This window comes from Myxine glutinosa, chromosome 6 (assembly GCF_964187855.1).
Source record: "Myxine glutinosa chromosome 6, kmMyxGlut1.1, whole genome shotgun sequence".
Taxonomy (NCBI): Eukaryota; Metazoa; Chordata; class Myxini; order Myxiniformes; family Myxinidae; genus Myxine; species Myxine glutinosa.
In genome coordinates this window covers 177,155,079-177,176,850 of record NC_136266.1, presented here as the reverse complement: position 1 = coordinate 177,176,850, position 21,772 = coordinate 177,155,079, and the positions used below count along the sequence as shown (strand labels likewise).

General features: G+C 41.0%; 1 protein-coding gene across 1 annotated transcript in view; it reads right to left on the bottom strand.

Annotated features, from left to right (window-relative positions):
- The window catches only part of LOC137429501 (uncharacterized), a 278,822-nt gene that overhangs the window by 91,133 nt on the left and 165,917 nt on the right, over nt 1–21,772 (bottom strand). The window contains exons 29-37 of the mRNA XM_078781105.1: nt 21,567–21,750; nt 21,222–21,355; nt 19,217–19,324; nt 18,914–19,004; nt 16,859–17,032; nt 11,951–12,233; nt 11,569–11,683; nt 2,947–3,276; nt 2,648–2,717 (exon numbers count right to left, since the gene is read on the bottom strand). Of these exons, the coding sequence (XP_078637231.1) occupies nt 2,648–2,717; nt 2,947–3,276; nt 11,569–11,683; nt 11,951–12,233; nt 16,859–17,032; nt 18,914–19,004; nt 19,217–19,324; nt 21,222–21,355; nt 21,567–21,750 (1,489 nt within the window). The remainder of the gene's footprint in view (nt 1–2,647; nt 2,718–2,946; nt 3,277–11,568; nt 11,684–11,950; nt 12,234–16,858; nt 17,033–18,913; nt 19,005–19,216; nt 19,325–21,221; nt 21,356–21,566; nt 21,751–21,772) is intronic.

Sequence of the window (21,772 nt, the reverse complement as noted above, 5' to 3'; positions counted from 1 at the left end):
GTGCACGGCAAACTCTGTCTCAGGCAAACTGGGAGTTTGACAGACTCTGTGGCAAAGATAATCCACTCGGTGCATCACAATTTCCATGAGCCCATCCCAGTTTATACTTAAGCGAGTACAAATAAGCAGCAAGGATTACTCCCCATCAAATGACTCTTGGTGATACCAACTGCGGGATAGGTCGGTCCTCACCCAGTAAACCCAACAAGGGATTATGAACCCTATGAATCTCCACATAGCAAACCCAAATGGATTGATGAAATGATTGCTTCATTCAAACAATGACTGCTAACCTTTTCATTCTGCCTGGTTAAGGGTCCTTGAGGTAGACGCAATGGTCATTTGGGTGTCCTCCTATAGTGCATAAAACAATACTGCACCAACGCCATATTATGAAGCATCCACTGATAGCACGAGTAGATTATTACTGTCGATATGCACAGGAACCTTTGCTTACCTCCACAACTGCTTTGACTGCTGAAAAGCCTGCTACTGTTCAACAACCAATTCCCACGAAATGCCCCTACATGAATCATTAATAGTAATTCAACGTCAACAGTAAATTGGGTCTCTCTGTCAGCCATGATCTTTCCTGTGAAAACCACATTTCAAAGCTGGCTTCCAAAGCTAGTCGCCGACTGTGCATCCTCCGTCGTGCGAAGTCCTTCCTTGGCACTACTGAGTTCTGCTACTGCAATTCTGCTACTTGGCAATACTGCAATAAAGACCACATACAAGGCTTTCTTCCACAGCTTGTTGGAATACTACTCTCCCCTCTGGGCTGGTGCTCCTGCCTCACACCTAGCTCGGCTTCACGCTGTTGAAACCAAAGCTTTCAGAATCAATGAAATCTCCCGCGATGAAGCTAACTCCGAGGGCCTTTCACTCACTCACCGCAGGCAGGTTGGTGGTCTTTCTGTCTTCTACCGACTCCTCTCCGGCCTAGCTCCCCCTGCTCGGTGCTCAAAATATTCCTGCAGGACGCACAGATCCGTCAGCAACCCACTTCTGGTGAAACTTCCAAAAGCAAGACTCTCTGCTCACCTTCACTCTTTCATTCCGCTTTTCTCCCGCCTCTGGAACAAACTCCCGCACTCTCCTCAATCCAACTCCTCCCTCCAGGTCTTTATAACAGCTGTTCACCACCATCTCTTATCTTCGCTCATCCAAAACATTGATCTTTCCTACCCTCGTTAATTCACCCCAAATCCATCTCCTTCAAATTCCGACTTCTTTCCTGAAAGTCCTTGTAGTGTCCATCTTGTTTATCCCGTGTACCCCACCCCAGCCCTCTCCCTTCCACAGATCTCCAGATGTTCCTGTTCTCCACTGGTGTTGTGCTTCCTCTCTCTCCCCCTCTTGTCTGCTGCTGCCATTATTATATATATTCTATGAGTTAGCTTTTACACGAGCCTCGACTTAGTATACAAAAAAAAAATCGCAAGATGTGCGACTAAGCCATGCCCCGAGCAATGATGCATCCGAGCAACGTCGCAAGAAACACTTTCAGCTAATTTCCATTCCTTGGTCGAGGGACATCAACCCTGGCCTACACTAACTCCTGGACAGGCCGAGTACCTGTCTTGTCAATCTGGTGGCCACAGTACACAGATTGTGTAACGAAGAGGTGCAATCTAATGCCTGCTCCTCACAGATGATGATTTACTCGTCAAGGTATGATCCCTCATAACAACAACACAACATGCATTTTAAGGCCATTTTCCCTGCTAGAGCGGGGGTTAGACTTGCGGTCCCCATGACAATCTTCTCCATTTTGCCCTATTTTCTGCATCTCTCCTTGTTAACCCCCTTGCCCACATTTCTTCTTCCACCATCTTTAGCCAAGTCTTTCTCGGTCTTCCTCGTCCTCTACTTCCTTCTACATTCATTTCCATCACTCTTCTCAACCAGTCACTTTCATCCTTCCTCAACACATGACCAAACCATCTCAACCTGTTCCTCTTCACAGCATCCATCACAGGCTCTATTCCCATCATCTTTCGCAAATCATCATTTGTCTTCCTCTCTCTCAACGATACTCCGCACATCCACCGAACCATTCGCATTTCCACCCTTTCCAGCCTTCGTTGCTGCTCTACGTTCATTACCCATGTCTCGCTCCCATGAATCATAACACTTCTCACACATGCAGCATACACCTTTCCCTTCAGCTTCAACGACACTCCCCTCATCATCCCCATCATGATCCCTCATGAGATCACAATAAACTAAAAACTACCATTCTGGCACAGTTCAGGTGGAGGCATTCAAATTTGGAACACCTTCAGATTGGCTACCTCGATGAAGCTGTCTTGACTGAATTATATGATGCGGACATTAATAATTCCAAGGTTTCTTAAAAAAAAATAATGGGGCATTGTGTGCCGCTTCCTTTTCCGTAATTCCTTGCTTGAGGTTAATTGCCAAAATAGCATTAATTGCAGTAAGTGAGACTGGTGGGGCATGACTGGGGCACAGATATGACAGGCCATATGGCCTCTACATGGGAATAGGATTCCTTGTACAAACCACATTTGACTAGACATATGCGCAAGAATGTTGTACAGAGGTCGATGTGGAACGGGCCATGGCGAGTTGTCGGAATGCTGGAGTAATCAAACACTTGTTCATCATTAGATGGACTCACCTATATCCAGCTCCTCAAAATGTACAATGACTTTAAAGGCGTAGCTCAGAGCAGTTGGTGCGAGCAAACACTGGAACAAAAAGAGAAACAAGTCAAACGTCTTACAAAATACCTAATCTTAATGTGAAGCGAAGTCTCAAAAATTGACATTTAATGTTGTCTGAAGAGTATTTTTTGAAATGAACTTCAAGAAGGAATGTCACGCCAAAGGTCAAACTAAAAACCGATTCATCGAGATGCAGGTATGGACCGACAAGAAGCGCGTGCATGACAAGTACCAAATATACCGGTGGACTTACCGAGATGCCTTCGAGCCAAGTGGGCACTTCGATGTTGATGGACGTAAGAGACATGTACGGGAAGAAGCTCAGGATGTAGATGAAGCAGCCAGTGAGGGCGGCTATGTTGGCCCGCGAATGCAGGGAGGCGATGAGGTAGGACAGTGATAAAATGGACAGGCCAAAGGTGAGAAAGAGGAAGAAGAGGAGTAGGCCATCACTTTTGAACAGTGTTTGACTAGCCTTGAGAATGATAGAAAGCATGAAACTGATGAATATTATGGAAATGCTTTTGGTGAGGATCCATGTCAGGAAACGGCTGAAAGGAAGTACACCCATCATCTGCAAGTACTGTGGGATAAAGGGAAACATGGATTATTTGTGTTGTATTGTAGTCCAATAATGTCAGTGAGGAGTATCACCATTCATAATGTTGGTGGTATTTTATTAACCTGCCATGACTACAACTAATAACTAGAAAGCATTTTAAAATTAACAAAACTTGTCCGTGTCCATTTGCGTGCAGACGTCTTCTTCTTCTTCCGTATGCGCAAAATAACGAAAACGGGATAAAAAATGCAAAATGAAATTGATGATTTTATGCAGTCTTGATATTTGAGCTTTAAATATTAAAAAATTAGCTTCTAGCTTTTGATTGGTGAACCAATTCTGTGACCCAATATGCAAATTATTAAAATTTCAGGTCAATTGGGCAAAAAATTTATGATTTTATACAACCTTGAACTTTGACCTTTTGATCTAAAAGAAACAAGATTCCTATCTTTTGATTAGTGAACGGATTCAGTGACCCGATATGCAAATTCTTTAAATTTCAGGTCAATCAGGTGTAAATTGACGATTTTATGTGATGCTAACATTTGACCTTTCCTATATTTGACCAAATTATTAATTTACCTTCTCCATATTCTCCTAACGAAGATTTGTGAAAATTTGATGACAAAACTCAAATGGTAAGTTTAAATTTCAGGTCAACTGGATGAAAATTGATGATTTTATGTGATGCTGACCTTTGACCTTTTGACCAAATTATTAATTTGCCTTCTCCGTATTATCATAACAAAGTTTTGGTGAAATTTTGATGACAAAACTCGAATGGTAAAACAAGTTACGTACTGGACAGACGCACACACATTCACATCAGGTGTGGTAGTGTCATGCAGTTCATATTTCACATCAGGTGTGGTCGTGTGATGTTGTTCATATTTCACATCAGGTGTGGTAGTGTAATGTGGTGTTCATATTTCACATCAGGTGTGGTAGTGTAATGTGGTGTTCATATTTCACATCAGGTGTGGTAGTGTAATGTGGTGTTCATATTTCACATCAGGTGTGGTAGTGCAATGTGGTGTTCATATTTCACATCAGGTGTGGTAGTGTAATGTGGTGTTCATATTTCACATCAGGTGTGGTAGTGTAATGTGGTGTTCATATTTCACATCAGGTGTGGTAGTGTAATGTGGTGTTCATATTTCACATCAGGTGTGGTAGTGTAATGTGGTGTTCATATTTCACATCAGGTATGGTAGTGTAATGTGGTGTTCATATTTCACATCAGGTGTGGTAGTGTAATGTGGTGTTCATATTTCACATCAGGTGTGGTAGTGTAATGTGCTGTTCATATTTCACATCAGGTGTGGTAGTGTAATGCGGTGTTCATATTTCACATCAGGTGTGGTAGTGTAATGTGGTGTTCATATTTCACATCAGGTGTGGTAGTGTAATGTGGTGTTCATATTTCACATCAGGTGTGGTAGTGTAATGTGGTGTTCATATTTCACATCAGGTGTGATAGTGAAATGTGGTGTTCATATTTCACGTCAGGTGTGGTAGTGTAATGTGGTGTTAATATTTCACATCAGGTGTGGTAGTGTAATGTGGTGTTCATATTTCACATCAGGTGTGGTAGTGTGATGTGCTGTTCATATTTCACATCAGGTGTGGTAGTGTAACGTGGTGTTCATATTTCACATCAGGTGTGGTAGTGTAATGTGGTGTTCATATTTCACATCAGGTGTGGTATTGTAATGTGGTGTTCATATTTCACATCAGGTGTGGTAGTGTGATGTTGTTCATATTTCACATCAGTTGTGGTAGTGTCATGCAGTTCATATTTCACATCAGGTGTGGTAGTGTCATGCAGTTCATATTTCACATCAGGTGTGGCCGTGTGATGCTGTTAATATTTCACATCAGGTGTGGTCGTGTGATGTGCTGTTCATATTTCACATCAGGTGTGATAGTGTGATGTGCTGTTCATATTTCACATCAGGTGTGCTAGTGTGATGTGCTGTTCATATTTCACATCAGGTGTGGTCGTGTCATGCAGTTCATATTTCACATCAGGTGTGGCCGTGTGATGCTGTTAATATTTCACATCAGGTGTGGTAGTGTGATGTGCTGTTCATATTTCACATCAGGAGTGGTAGTGTGATGTGCTGTTCATATTTCACATCAGGTGTGCTAGTGTGATGTGCTGTTCATATTTCACATCAGGTGTGGTAGTGTGATGTGCTGTTCATATTTCACATCAGGTGTGGTCGTGTGATGCTGTTAATATTTCACATCAGGTGTGGTAGTGTGATGTTGTTCATATTTCACATCAGGTGTGGTAGTGTGATGTGCTGTTCATATTTCACATCAGGTGTGGTAGTGTGATGTGCTGTTCATATTTCACATCAGGTGTGGTAGTGTGATGTGCTGTTCATATTTCACATCAGGTGTGATAGTGTGATGCTGTTAATATTTCACTTCAGGTGTGGTAGTGTGATGTGCTGTTCATATTTCACATCAGGTGTGGTAGTGTGATGTGCTGTTCATATTTCACATCAGGTGTGCTAGTGTAATGTGGTGTTCATATTTCACATCAGGTGTGGCAGTGTGATGCTATTAATATTTCACATCAGGTGTGGCAGTGTGATGCTGTTAATATTTCACATCAGGTGTGGTCGTGTGATGTGCTGTTAATATTTCACATCAGGTGTGGTCGTGTGATGTGCTGTTAATATTTCACATCAGGTGTGGCAGTGTGATGCTGTTAATATTTCACATCAGGTGTGGTAGTGTGATGTTGTTCATATTTCACATCAGGTGTGGTCGTGTGATGTGCTGTTAATATTTCACATCAGGTGTGGCAGTGTGATGCTGTTAATATTTCACATCAGGTGTGGTAGTGTGATGTTGTTCATATTTCACATCAGGTGTGGTCGTGTGATGCTGTTAATATTTCACATCAGGTGTGGTAGTGTGATGTTGTTTATATTTCACATCAGGTGTGGTCGTGTGATGTTGTTCATATTTCACATCAGGTGTGGTAGTGTGATGGTGTTAATATTTCACATCAGGTGTGGTAGTGTGATGTTGTTCATATTTCACATCAGGTGTGGTAGTGTAATGTGGTGTTCATATTTCACATCAGGTGTGGTAGTGTAATGTGGTGTTCATATTTCACATCAGGTGTGGTAGTGTAATGTGGTGTTCATATTTCACATCAGGTGTGGTAGTGTAATGTGGTGTTCATATTTCACATCAGGTGTGATAGTGTAATGTGGTGTTCATATTTCACGTCAGGTGTGGTAGTGTAATGTGGTGTTAATATTTCACATCAGGTGTGGTAGTGTAATGTGGTGTTCATATTTCACATCAGGTGTGGTAGTGTGATGTGCTGTTCATATTTCACATCAGGTGTGGTAGTGTAACGTGGTGTTCATATTTCACATCAGGTGTGGTAGTGTAATGTGGTGTTCATATTTCACATCAGGTGTGGTATTGTAATGTGGTGTTCATATTTCACATCAGGTGTGGTAGTGTGATGTTGTTCATATTTCACATCAGTTGTGGTAGTGTCATGCAGTTCATATTTCACATCAGGTGTGGTAGTGTCATGCAGTTCATATTTCACATCAGGTGTGGCCGTGTGATGCTGTTAATATTTCACATCAGGTGTGGTCGTGTGATGTGCTGTTCATATTTCACATCAGGTGTGATAGTGTGATGTGCTGTTCATATTTCACATCAGGTGTGCTAGTGTGATGTGCTGTTCATATTTCACATCAGGTGTGGTCGTGTCATGCAGTTCATATTTCACATCAGGTGTGGCCGTGTGATGCTGTTAATATTTCACATCAGGTGTGGTAGTGTGATGTGCTGTTCATATTTCACATCAGGTGTGGTAGTGTGATGTGCTGTTCATATTTCACATCAGGTGTGCTAGTGTGATGTGCTGTTCATATTTCACATCAGGTGTGGTAGTGTGATGTGCTGTTCATATTTCACATCAGGTGTGGTAGTGTGATGTTGTTCATATTTCACATCAGGTGTGGTAGTGTGATGTGCTGTTCATATTTCACATCAGGTGTGGTAGTGTGATGTGCTGTTCATATTTCACATCAGGTGTGGTAGTGTGATGCTGTTAATATTTCACATCAGGTGTGGTAGTGTGATGTTGTTCATATTTCACATCAGGTGTGGTAGTGTGATGCTGTTCATATTTCACATCAGGTGTGGTAGTGTGATGTGCTGTTCATATTTCACATCAGGTGTGGTAGTGTGATGTGCTGTTCATATTTCACATCAGGTGTGATAGTGTGATGCTGTTAATATTTCACTTCAGGTGTGGTAGTGTGATGTGCTGTTCATATTTCACATCAGGTGTGGTAGTGTGATGTGCTGTTCATATTTCACATCAGGTGTGCTAGTGTAATGTGGTGTTCATATTTCACATCAGGTGTGGCAGTGTGATGCTATTAATATTTCACATCAGGTGTGGTCGTGTGATGTGCTGTTAATATTTCACATCAGGTGTGGCAGTGTGATGCTGTTAATATTTCACATCAGGTGTGGTAGTGTGATGTTGTTCATATTTCACATCAGGTGTGGTCGTGTGATGCTGTTAATATTTCACATCAGGTGTGGTAGTGTGATGTTGTTTATATTTCACATCAGGTGTGGTCGTGTGATGTTGTTCATATTTCACATCAGGTGTGGTAGTGTGATGGTGTTAATATTTCACATCAGGTGTGGTAGTGTGATGTTGTTCATATTTCACATCAGGTGTGGTAGTGTGATGTTGTTCATATTTCACTTCAGGTGTGGTCGTGTGATGTTGTTCATATTTCACATCAGGTGTGGTAGTGTGATGGTGTTAATATTTCACATCAGGTGTGGTAGTGTGATGTTGTTCATATTTCACATCAGGTGTGGTAGTGTGATGTTGTTCATATTTCACTTCAGGTGTGGTAGTGTGATGTTGTTAATATTTCACATCAGGTGTGGCAGTGTGATGTTGTTCATATTTCACATCAGGTGTGGTAGTGTGATGTTGTTCATATTTCACATTAGGTGTGGTAGTGTGATGCTGTTAATATTTCACATCAGGTGTGGTCGTGTGATGTTGTTCATATTTCACATCAGGTGTGGTAGTGTAATGTGGTGTTCATATTTCACATCAGGTGTGGTAGTGTGATGTTGTTCATATTTCACATCAAGTGTGGTCGTGTGATGTTGTTCATATTTCACATCAGGTGTGGTAGTGTAATGTGGTGTTCATATTTCACATCAGGTGTGGTAGTGTGATGTTGTTCATATTTCACATCAGGTGTGGTAGTGTAATGTGGTGTTCATATTTCACATCAGGTGTGGTAGTGTGATGTTGTTCATATTTCACATCAAGTGTGGTCGTGTGATGTTGTTCATATTTCACATCAGGTGTGGTAGTGTAATGTGGTGTTCATATTTCACATCAGGTGTGGTAGTGTAATGTGGTGTTCATATTTCACATCAGGTGTGGTAGTGTGATGTTGTTCATATTTCACATCAAGTGTGGTCGTGTGATGTTGTTCATATTTCACATCAGGTGTGGTAGTGTAATGTGGTGTTCATATTTCACATCAGGTGTGGTAGTGTGATGCTGTTAATATTTCACATCAGGTGTGGTCGTGTGATGTTGTTCATATTTCACATCAGGTGTGGTAGTGTAATGTGGTGTTAATATTTCACATCAGGTGTGGTAGTTTGATGTTGTTAATATTTCACATCAGGTGTGGCAGTGTGATGTTGTTCATATTTCACATCAGGTGTGGTAGTGTGATGCTGTTAATATTTCACATCAGGTGTGGTAGTGTGGTGCTGTTAATATTTCACATCAGGTGTGGCAGTGTGATGTGCTGTTAATATTTCACATCAGGTGTGGTAGTGTGATGCTGTTAATATTTCACATCAGGTGTGGTAGTGTGATGTGCTGTTCATATTTCACATCAGGTGTGGTCGTGTGATGTTGTTCATATTTCACATCAGGTGTGGTAGTGTGATGTTGTTCATATTTCACATCAGGTGTGGTAGTGTGATGCTGTTAATATTTCACATCAGGTGTGGTAGTGTGATGCTGTTAATATTTCACATCAGGTGTGGTAGTGTGATGTTGTTCACATTTCACATCAGGTGTGGTAGTGTGATGCTGTTCATATTTCACATCAGGTGTGGTAGTGTGATGCTGTTCATATTTCACATCAGGTGTGGTAGTGTGATGCTGTTCATATTTCACATCAGGTGTGGTAGTGTGATGTGCTGTTCACATTTCACATCAGGTGTGGTAGTGTGATGGTGTTAATATTTCACATCAGGTGTGGTAGTGTGATGTGCTGTTCATATTTCACATCAGGTGTGGTAGTGTGATGCTGTTAATATTTCACATCAGGTGTGGTAGTGTGATGCTGTTAATATTTCACATCAGGTGTGGTAGTGTGATGTTGTTCACATTTCACATCAGGTGTGGTAGTGTGATGCTGTTCATATTTCACATCAGGTGTGGTAGTGTGATGTGCTGTTCATATTTCACATCAGGTGTGGTAGTGTGATGCTGTTCATATTTCACATCAGGTGTGGTAGTGTGATGCTGTTCACATTTCACATCAGGTGTGGTCGTGTGATGTTGTTCATATTTCACATCAGGTGTGGTAGTGTGATGTGCTGTTCATATTTCACATCAGGTGTGGTAGTGTGATGCTGTTAATATTTCACATCAGGTGTGGTAGTGTGATGCTGTTAATATTTCACATCAGGTGTGGTAGTGTGATGCTGTTAATATTTCACATCAGGTGTGGTAGTGTGATGTGCTGTTCATATTTCACATCAGGTGTGGTAGTGTGATGCTGTTAATATTTCACATCAGGTGTGGTAGTGTGATGTTGTTCATATTTCACATCAGGTGTGGTCGTGTGATGCTGTTCATATTTCACATCAGGTGTGGTAGTGTGATGCTGTTCATATTTCACATCAGGTGTGGTAGTGTGATGCTGTTAATATTTCACATCAGGTGTGGTAGTGTGATGCTGTTAATATTTCACATCAGGTGTGGTAGTGTGATGCTGTTAATATTTCACATCAGGTGTGGTAGTGTGATGCTGTTAATATTTCACATCAGGTGTGGTAGTGTGATGCTGTTAATATTTCACATCAGGTGTGGTAGTGTGATGCTGTTAATATTTCACATCAGGTGTGGTAGTGTGATGTTGTTCATATTTCACATCAGGTGTGGTAGTGTGATGCTGTTAATATTTCACATCAGGTGTGGTCGTGTGATGTTGTTCATATTTCACATCAGGTGTGGTAGTGTGATGTGCTGTTCATATTTCACATCAGGTGTGGTAGTGTGATGCTGTTAATATTTCACATCAGGTGTGGTAGTGTGATGCTGTTAATATTTCACATCAGGTGTGGTAGTGTGATGCTGTTAATATTTCACATCAGGTGTGGTAGTGTGATGTGCTGTTCATATTTCACATCAGGTGTGGTAGTGTGATGCTGTTAATATTTCACATCAGGTGTGGTAGTGTGATGTTGTTCATATTTCACATCAGGTGTGGTCGTGTGATGCTGTTCATATTTCACATCAGGTGTGGTAGTGTGATGCTGTTCATATTTCACATCAGGTGTGGTAGTGTGATGCTGTTAATATTTCACATCAGGTGTGGTAGTGTGATGCTGTTAATATTTCACATCAGGTGTGGTAGTGTGATGCTGTTAATATTTCACATCAGGTGTGGTAGTGTGATGCTGTTAATATTTCACATCAGGTGTGGTAGTGTGATGCTGTTAATATTTCACATCAGGTGTGGTAGTGTGATGCTGTTAATATTTCACATCAGGTGTGGTAGTGTGATGTTGTTCATATTTCACATCAGGTGTGGTAGTGTGATGCTGTTAATATTTCACATCAGGTGTGGTCGTGTGATGTTGTTCATATTTCACATCAGGAGTGGTAGTGTGATGCTGTTCATATTTCTCATCAGGTGTGGTAGTGTAATGTGGTGTTCATATTTCACATCAGGTGTGGTAGTGTGATGCTGTTAATATTTCACATCAGGTGTGGTAGTGTGATGCTGTTAATATTTCACATCAGGTGTGGTAGTGTGATGTTGTTCATATTTCACATCAGGTGTGGTCGTGTGATGCTGTTAATATTTCACATCAGGTGTGGTCGTGTGATGTTGTTCATATTTCACATCAGGAGTGGTAGTGTGATGCTGTTCATATTTCACATCAGGTGTGGTAGTGTAATGTGGTGTTGATATTTCACATCAGGTGTGCTCGTATAATGTTGTTCATCAAAGCGGACGAAGTACTCACCTGCTTCACTTTCATCTCTTCTTCTTCAACGAGGCACTTTGCAGTGTAAGGTACGACCAGGACCCAAGCCAGTATCATGATGAGGGGAAGTGACAGGCCAATATGTTTCACAAAGCTGAAGTAAAAAAAGGTTATAAAAATAAACAAGGGAATGAGTGAGTCAACACTTCAATACCTGCCGTGAACAAGGCGGCTCTGTACCGACTTGTGCAACTCCAGCTTTCCAATAATAAACTTTTACCGATTTAATTCGACTGGATGAATCATGACAACCTGCATCAACGAATAATACTGTTTAACGGATAAGTGCATCCCAAAAAGGTGCACACCATTGGTTATTTGCGTGAATAGTAATACTGTCGCGCATCCGCTTTCGAATTACCTATCCGAGACGTGGCAGGGGAAAGGGAAAGGTTGGGTCTGTACGAGGGGTTCATCAACTGGACGGTCCACGAGGACTTCCACAGCAGCACGTTCAAACATATCTTGGAGGGGCAGGAATGGCCACTGATAGTTCATTTTTGAGCGCTGCGTGACCGGTCCAATTCCCCAAATAAGGTCCTCCACTCGGTCTGTCGGCATTACGGTGTTGATGCCGAGACGTATCGTGTAGTTGAGGCGTCGAGATGGCTTCTTGTTGGTCGGAACTTCGTGGAAGATGACACCTGATGGAGAGTGTTTGGATGACAAGTAGGAGAAAAAACAACGTGGTTTTGATTTGCATTTACCATTGTGGAAGTCTCTTTTTTTATGACTTCCATCAAGTAGTTAAAAGTAGTCTTCGCGTCGGCAAGTTATCTCTGGCATTGGGTAAAATTGGGGTTTTCATGTCGCCACCACAACAGCAATGATTTAAACAATCTGAATCAAATAATCCAAATGAATGATTCATAATTAAAGGAAAGCTTATAGTTTATTAGGGTTTGGAACAAAAGTTCGTCTGCATTCAAGAAGGTGCAGAAAATCCTAAAAGCCGATCCCAAATAACGACCTCGTGTACAGCTCTTTCCCCCAGGCATACGTTTATACTTTTTCTGATACTACACAGGTGTGGTGTGGTAGTGTGAAAAATGGCCTCTAAAGGTGGTTTTTTTTTTACACAAATATGTCCATATATTCTATATGATAATTCCTTGGGATTTACTGGTCAAATAGGATAAAGACCTCCCACCTGGACAGAACGCCAGGCGCCTTATGCCATAAAATGCACATACAGTTTTGCATTTTCCACTGACATAAGACAGCTCGAGTGAAGATTGCAGAATATAGCTGGTTGGAGTTTAAAAAAATTAATATCTTCATATACCCAAGTAATAATTAATCTTTGGCTGCTTTTAAATCATATAAATTGCTATGCAGTTGATTTGAGTCATTTACTAAGCCGTATATCATATAGACAACTCTTATATGACAATTGGGAAAATAAATACCTGTAATTGATGCAGTAATAAATTAAATAAGGACTTTCTTATGAAATAGCGTGCAAGTTTGAAGTTTTAACATTAATCTTTGTTGATTGAAGTTGTATCACCACTAGTTGTATCACTAGTATCACTACTTATTAAGTTCTCATGTTACTATATGTGTGAATTTCCAATACAATATGATAACCCTCACTGGTCAACTAGCAAAATGCTCAAATCCTGTGAACAATAATGTTAAAAGATGAATGAATTACAGACATGTGCTTGCAAAACTCATACAGGAAGTTCTAAAGTAACAAGCGTTACGCCTCGGTCCCCCGTCGGTGAAGTGATGCGAGTTGACAAAGTGGAAGACGTAGAAAACATGGAAGAGTCGATAATATTTGCGAGTGGGTTGGAGACACACCCACACACCAGATTAGAAGTGAGAAGTTGGTTTATTTTTCAAGATATTCCACTCACAATGTTCAGACATATATGGTGGCGGCCATCTTGGATTTTGACGTGGCGACCCAATTTTCAATAGCGTTCTTCCTTATGCCTTGATACACCCAAACATCAAATTAGAAGTTAGTAGTTCGCTTATTGTTCAAGATATTCCGCTCACAAGCTTCAGACATATATGGTGGCGGCCATCTTGGATTTTGACATGGCGACCCAATTTTCAATAGCGTTCTTCCTTATGCCGAGATACACCCACACACCAGATTAGAAGTTGGTACTTTGCTCCTCCCACTACTTGCCCCTCCCAATTCCATTTATTTTCTTTCCAGCCAATGTAAAGGAACTTGCCTTGAGTTCAGAATTTAGGATTTCGCTCGGCTGTCGATACTGTATGCTGATACTGATACTGTGTATGCTGGTGTATTTGGTGTGTCTGCATGACGTTTTCTTTGATGTATATCTCTACTTTTCCAGGTGAAATCCTCCGGGTATTAAGCTCTGTAGGAATCTTCTGGTTGGTGGGGACATTGGTTTTTTTAAAATAATTAATTTAATTATTTAAATTCCATGACACCATCTCTCCCTTTGATAGAATATTTCAATATCATTACCTTGACATTGATTTCAAATGTTTTCCATCTTTCATTTTTGCAAGAACCTTTCCTCAGTTTACTTCTTGTGCTATAATAATAACAATTCCTTACAAGGAGCTTCAACACGGGAGCAGACAATTCGGTCAATCAAGCCTGAACAATGGTTGCCAATATATGGATATTTGTCCATGCTCTCTCAATCCTTTAAATGCTGAGGGTCAAGAAAGGAAGCAGCACAGCACGTACCATATGTAAAGTCTTCGGTATGACTCGGCCAGGGAATGACTCGGCCAGGGAATGACTCGGCCAGGGTTTGAATACAAGTGAAGATGCTCCTGGATGTATTGTCATCATTTATCATTGTAGAACTATACATTTTTAGTTGCTCTAACATGAACAATTCGGATGTACCGGTGCGTAGCATCCAGTGTATTATTTATGCAATATTGCGTTAATTACTACTCCATTAAAATTGTTAATAAACTTCGCCAATTCCAAAAGGACCCCTTACCTCCCTCTTCAAGAACCCACACCTTGTTCCCCAAATTGAATGTAACTGTTCACCTCCATTCTTTTGTTCCCTGCCTTCTCCCGACTAAGGACTCAACTCCCTGAGTTTGTCTAGTCATGCTCTTCCCTCCAGTCGATCATTGTCATCTCGTGACATCCCCTTGTTCTTTATCTTCATCTTCTCTCAATAACGCTTCTCTCTAGTTTACCTGCAATTTTTTTTTTTTGTATACAAAATCGAGGCTCGTGTAAGAGCTAACATCAATTCCCCCCCCCAAAAAAACCGACACACAAAACATACAAAAAAGGGAGCGGGAGACAAGATGGGGAGAGAGAGGGAAGCACACAAGTACAACAGCAGAGAAAAGGGACAATGGAAGATCTGTGGGAGGGAGAGGGCTTGGGGGGAGGAGGCATGGGAAGGCGGGGGAAGGGTGGGGGGGGGGGGGTGGAAAAGTATAAAACACATGGACACTGCTGGAACTTCCAGGAAAGAAAAAGGCGGTATTTCAAAATAAAAGTGGATTTGGGGTGAATTAAGGTGGGTAGAAGAGATCAAGGTTTTGGATGGGAGATCAAGATCAAGGTTTCTGCAATTGCACAATCCTGTTGTCAGCTTTTCCTGACTTTCTTTTTTTGCCGACTTATCCCGTCTGTTTTCTTGCCATGTCTGCAAGTCCCTACTTGTGTTTGTTCCTTGCCAAATTTTCCATCTACTGTCTGCTGATTCCCCTAATTTTCTTTTTTGATGTGACGCGTTCATCCCTCTGCAGGTGTGTATGGGTGAGGGGTTGGGGGGCGAATGTCCCCCCCCCCCCCAATCAAAGCCGGCGCACCATAGTTTTGTAATTCGGGCATAAAAGTATCACGATGACTGTGATGTTGCCTGTGCCTGTGATGTAAAAACTCACGTGAATTGTCATATATTTGACCATTTTTGCAATTAATTAATCGGAATCCTTTTGGGGTTAAAATAATAGAAAAATATGATAATTATCGAATTTATTATAGATCTGGCACGAAGCAACTTTGCTCGACTCCCGAGGTTTCGCCCGCCATCAAGCACTACGACACTTTCAAAATGTCGTATATCCGTCCTTGAATGCGTGTCACGGATGTTTGAACTTCCTGGAGTACATCTGTGTGCCAGCAAAGTGTACATTTGGGCAAAATAGCCATAATTTGGGTAAATCTGTTTCCACCCCTAAAAAGAATTGGCTCGTACGCTAACACCCCTCTGTTATCAGCTCTTCCATGAGCCTTGATTTCTGCAAAAATATATAAAATGTGAACTACGTCATTCAACAAACTACATGTGAATAAAGCATTTAAAATTTCAAATTCAAAAAAATTCAAAAAAGATAACATTAAATGTTTCATTTGTTATGGGCTTTGATATCATTCATACTTTTATGACGCATCTTCATGTTTTAGTATTCAATTCCAAATCATATTATTAGTGCCATTTTCTTCCTGTTTGTGGGAAGTGTTAGAATTTTTCTATTTTACCCCTAATGTAACAAAAGCAAATAAATTGACATAATGAAGAACAAAAATATGGTCTAGCAAAAGTAGTGGCACATGTAGAATCCACGATGATAAAGAAGCGTACCGTAAAATGGGGAGAATAGGGACAGCAAGGTGAATAGGGCACAAACTGAAAAAAAAGTTCGGAATCTTTTTTCGCTGAAAATTGATAACCATACTGAATTGTTGATATTTGGGTTGAAAGTGTTCTCTTGTTTTTTTAAAAAGCAACTTATAGTCCCTATTAACCCCATATATGGGTTAAATAGGAATAAATAGGATTTTTATGGCTGTCCCTATTCACCCCGTTTTACGGGTGAATAGGGACAGTCACTAATACAAAAAAATAATAATCAAGAAATAGGGACAGTTTGGAGAAACTTTTTATCCCATTTTTTTTTTCATTGGCACCGTGGTTTATATTATGGGTGCGTATTATGTGCATCCATCTGAGCTATCAATTTAGCAATAAGTTGGAAACTCAGGATTGTTTCTTGATTATTATTTTTTTGTATTAGTGACTGTCCCTATTCACCCGTAAAACGGGGCGAATAGGGACAGCCATAAAAATCCTATTTATTCCTATTTAACCCATATATGGGGTTAATAGGGACTATAAGTTGCTTTTAAAAAAAACAAGAGAACACTTTCAACCCAAATATAAACAAATCAGTATGGTTATCAATTTTCAGCAAAAAAAGATTCCGAACTTTTTTTCAGTTTGTGTCCCCATTCACCTTGCTGTCCCTATTCACCCCATTTTACGGTATCTGCGATAAGTCACAAACTCACTGGCCATGTGTTTGTTTTTGAGCTGAAGATCGTGGATCCGGCTGGCGAGTGACGTTTCATCGCTCACTCCCCGGAAGCGATCGAGCAGAATGCAGTCGCTCACATTCACCATGAATTCAGAGAGTGCAGTAATGGCGAGCACGGTACCAGCCAATTCGTTCTCACTGAGATTTGCTGCACAGCACACATAACTCCACATCTCACTCAGTTTTCAGGTTAGTAATCTTGTCGCAATAAAGGACAAATGACACATCCCAAATAAATATGACAAAATGTCTGCTTTTACTATGTGCATGGCATAAATGACAATAACAAATTCTTCTTCTTCGATTTATATGTCAGAAGCTCATGAAGCTGATAATATTTTTGGTCACACAGGGATGATTTTGCTGACCTATGTGAATCTATACTCTCTGCCATAAAAGCTAAACACGTCAATGTTGTTGATGTGAATAATTTTTGTGACATCATCGGATGCAAATGAGGTACAAACCTCTCATCTATCTATAATTCCAGTAATCTCTGTCTGTACGTTTGTCTGTGACCGCTGTTTCTCGACAACCACGGGTCCGATATACTTTTAACTTGCCAGGTATATTGCTGGGGACCCGAGGATGTGCCTTTTCAAGTTTTCATATTAATCGGACAATTACTTACCGAGCTATGTCCAAAAAACGATTCAACCAATCAGAGAGCAGCGAACTATCGCGTGTGCCGAACGTGGCGGGCACACTCTGCCTCGGATGGCACATTTGAGAGCGTATTCATTTATTTCACGTTTGCAAACTATGTTGGCGTTAAACGATGTTTTACAACTAATAAAAACGAATTTGCGATTCATTCGCTTTCCTGCGCGTTTGTGCACGCGATGGCGATTTCTTTACCAAACTCCGGAAGCCGTTCGCTTTGGACCAAACCATTGCATGTAAATAGAGGGGGGGGATTGTCACCACTCGCAAGCCGTTCGCTTTGGACCAAACCATTGCATGTAAATAGAGGGGGGGGATTGTCACCACTCGCAAGCCGTTCGCTTTGGACCAAACCATTTCATGTAAATAGAGGGGGGGGATATAATTTTAGATATAGATATAGTACGGGCATGCCCTAGTAATATAAATGCTGAATAATTACATGTCCATTTCCCTGTGACCTAATCAGGTAATGCTGCGTTGTGGTGAAGGTTTCCAGATTAGTGATCCAACGTGGAAGAAGCAATCTCAGCACTGGGTATTATATCCACCTGCAGCGGCAATCACTGCATTGGGGTCCGGGGAGTGTGTTTGCAAAATTTTGGTCAGTTTGAAACAGATTGCGGAGACGCGTCGTGTGAATGTGTCGGTTACAGATTCGGATGAAGGAATCGTGGTTTAGGTATGCTATTAGCCACTTGATTAAGAAAATAATTATTTTATGGTTATTATTTATTTCTTTTAATTGCACAATTATTCAATCAATTATTGTACTTGGCTTCCTCCCAAATTCCGTCTCCATGTGCTGCACTGCGGCATCGCCGGGTGCCGAAGGTGCCCCAGAAATGTCGCACGCTGGAGGATGTGTTTATTTATTTGGTATGGGGCATTTTATTGGCATTTTATTTGGCATGGGGCATTTGGCATTTATTGACAACGGTTTGTCATTACTTTCATATCAGTTCGGGTGGAATTGTAAATTTTGCCAGGTGTCGGTGATGGCTGGCCTACTCTTCATGAAGGACACCGTGGCGTCTTTGACGTTCACCACCTAATGCTTGCAGATGAGGCGGCCAGTTTAATGTCCCATTCGAGGCACACACATTGATGCCTCGTCATGCCTGCGAAACCCCACGATGACAGCTCACATAGTTGGGTCGAGAGTCCAACCCAGGATAGACACCTCAGAGGTGAGTATGTATCTCTGGACTATCGTGATCGTCCAACAGTAATGCTGGGTTTGGATGATAAAAAATTCCCGAGTTCTATGGTTGCAGGAACCATCACAGTATTTAGGTTGCTGTAACTCGAGCACACTTGGTATATATAATGATAAATGTTCAGAATAGTCAATCAGTAAACTTACTGTACTGGTTTAGATCAGAAAGCAGTTTTTTCGGATTGATCATCAGCTTGCTTTGTATAAGGCCTTGCACAAAGGAATTTTCCAAAGCATTCTGTGAAAATTGCATAAAGAAGTAAATCAATTTCAAATAACTTGAAAGACACATTCCAAAAAATGGAAATGTCATAAAAAGAAACATTTGGCCCATCCACACATGATTAGTTATTTACTCAACGATTTACAAATTTACTCGATCCACCAATGGCCTCATCAGCGTATCATTAAACTCAATATCGATACCTGGGAAAAACCATCATGAGTTACCTTCAGCAGATGTAGGCTTTCCTGAGAGTCCTCCAGTGATTTTCTGCTGCTCAGCCAGAGCTCGGAATACTGCCTCAATTCATCAAACTTAAGGAATGTTGAGTTTGCCTGTAAATGGGAAACAGCATTTCAGGAGGCAAAACGGAAGGTACTGCCAACAAGTATAGATGCTCAATCGGCATGAAGACCTTTTGGTCATCCAAAAGTCAGACCTGAGCCTTTCCTGTTATGCAGGTGGTGCCCTCACCTTCAGTTATGAATATGGATCTGTACCAGCATAATTTTACCCTTGGTTTTGTAATACGTGAATATGCTTTAACTTTGGGTTGACGGGGTTTCCTGGCAGGGGCTTGGAGAGCTTTACCATTGCAGTCGAATAAAGAATTGACTCGGAATCTGAACGTCTTGGAAGCTTTTTCTTCCACACCAAAGATCTTCCCAACTACCAAAAAATATCTTTGCGAGAATTTCAATCTGTTGCTACTAGAACTAGATGGTATTCATAGAATACTTACCCTACGCAGTCAACTTGGTGTGAGCCAACTCTTCTATTTTTGAACGTTTCTTTTTTTTTGATCCAATATGGCTGCCAGACCATGTGAGCGAAGACATCATAAATTTATATTCTCTAAATAATTGTCGCATATTGTCGCATAATTGTCGCATGCTCAATAAATTTCAAACTGATCAGACTAAGCGTTGTCCCTGTCGAATTATGACGTCATAAATATGGCACCAATGACGTAATCGTTAACATCACCTATTCCCCATATGGAGTTATTTACAATGAGCCACGTTTCAATTTTTTAAATACTGACAGCACACGCTTTACTTTACTGAAATGCAGAAACAAATGTTATATTTTCGTCAAAAATCGTCGAAATTTTGCCAAATCTGTTTTGGTCCTGTGTTAATATACCTCAGCGATCGACAAATCTGAAATCAGAATTTTATTTTGGGTCAAAATTACCCCGTGAGGTCGCTCCGTACTTTGCCTGCTCGCCATTTGCAGTGTGATAATTAATTCCATGCCCACTCTAGACGACTCTTCTTCTTCACGCAATAACAACTTCTAGCTTCTAGACCGTACATCCAATCATCTTGAAATTTTGCACACATGTTACACTTCATTACCTCTACTACCTTCACATCGATCAATGAAGCGGTTCAAGAGTTATACATTTTTTAATTTTTTCGTTTAATTATTTATATCTGCCAAACCACGTGACCTATCGCAAATTACAAAAAGGCGATTTTAGTAGACTGATAGGCTGAACACATCTGTGAAGTTTCCCCTCGAAAGGATCACAAATGAGGGAGGAGCTTTGTTTTAAAAGTTTATGCTTAAAAACGTCATAACTCCGAAACCATGTGACGCATGACGTCATTCTCGCTTTTTTGTTCGTCATGGGTATGCGATTCTGCCTGCAAAGTTTGGCCTTGATCTGTTCAGTCGTTTAGGAGAAAATTGGACTTTAGTGGTTTTTCACTCAAAACAATATGGCGTCCGAACCATGTGACCTACGATGTCATTATAATTTTATTTCTGCATCAATTTATACCGAGAAGATGCTCAAGAAATTTCATCCTGATCGGATAAAGTTATTTACTTGTTGAATTATGACGTCATAACGGCGGCACCTATGACGTCATCATTCACATATGTTATTCCGCATGGAGAGTTCTTTGCAATGAGACCTGTCTCAATTATTTCTGTGCAGCTGTTTTTGAGATATAGAGGTGCAAAGTTTTTTGCCTTTTTCCAAGATTGCGCTCGTACCACATGACCTGTGACGTCATAATATTCACTAAAATATTCTACAGGAGGAGTCCCTCCTATGGTGAAAATTTCATGTCAATCGGACCAACGATTGCCGAGAAAATGAATTTTTTAAATGGAGACACGCACGTACGTATGGACGGACACGGATGCTTAACCCTGCCTTTCGCTTCGCGAGCGCAGGGTAATTACTCTGTTTACTCAAGTGCTCAGAGATATACCCACCTTGTTGAGCAGTAAACGGACATCAGGTGTGTCTGGTGTGTAGATGACCTGGCCCAGCAACATGGGCTCCACAAACCTCCAAACGAATGCACCTTCTAACCTGATGTCATTGTAAAAACTTTCGCAAAAAGGGGCTGGGGAGACAAATACAATAGGTTATGGCAAAGGGGAAAATAACATCCCTAAAATGTGAGCAAATTATTTTGTTTGAGTGTTAAACAATTGAAAAAACACCTTTACCAACCCAAAAAGATGCGCAAAACTAAGGTCACTAGTGAATAGGCAAAAGATCAGGATAGTAATAGCGAATTCGACACGACACGACCGCATTGGATGAAGCCTTACTTGTGTTGCTAGGGAGCATGTTTTGAGACAGTCTTTGTGTGAGCGCCTCTTCCTTTGGAAGTGTCCGCTGGCTCGTACGGTGCACACGGTCAATGACAGGCTGGGAATTGCCAGAGCAAATTGCTTCAACCATGTTTCGGGGAGTAACTCTGTATGTTTTGGTACTCCGTCGACGTCGGCCAGACTGCAAAAAAAAACAACACAAG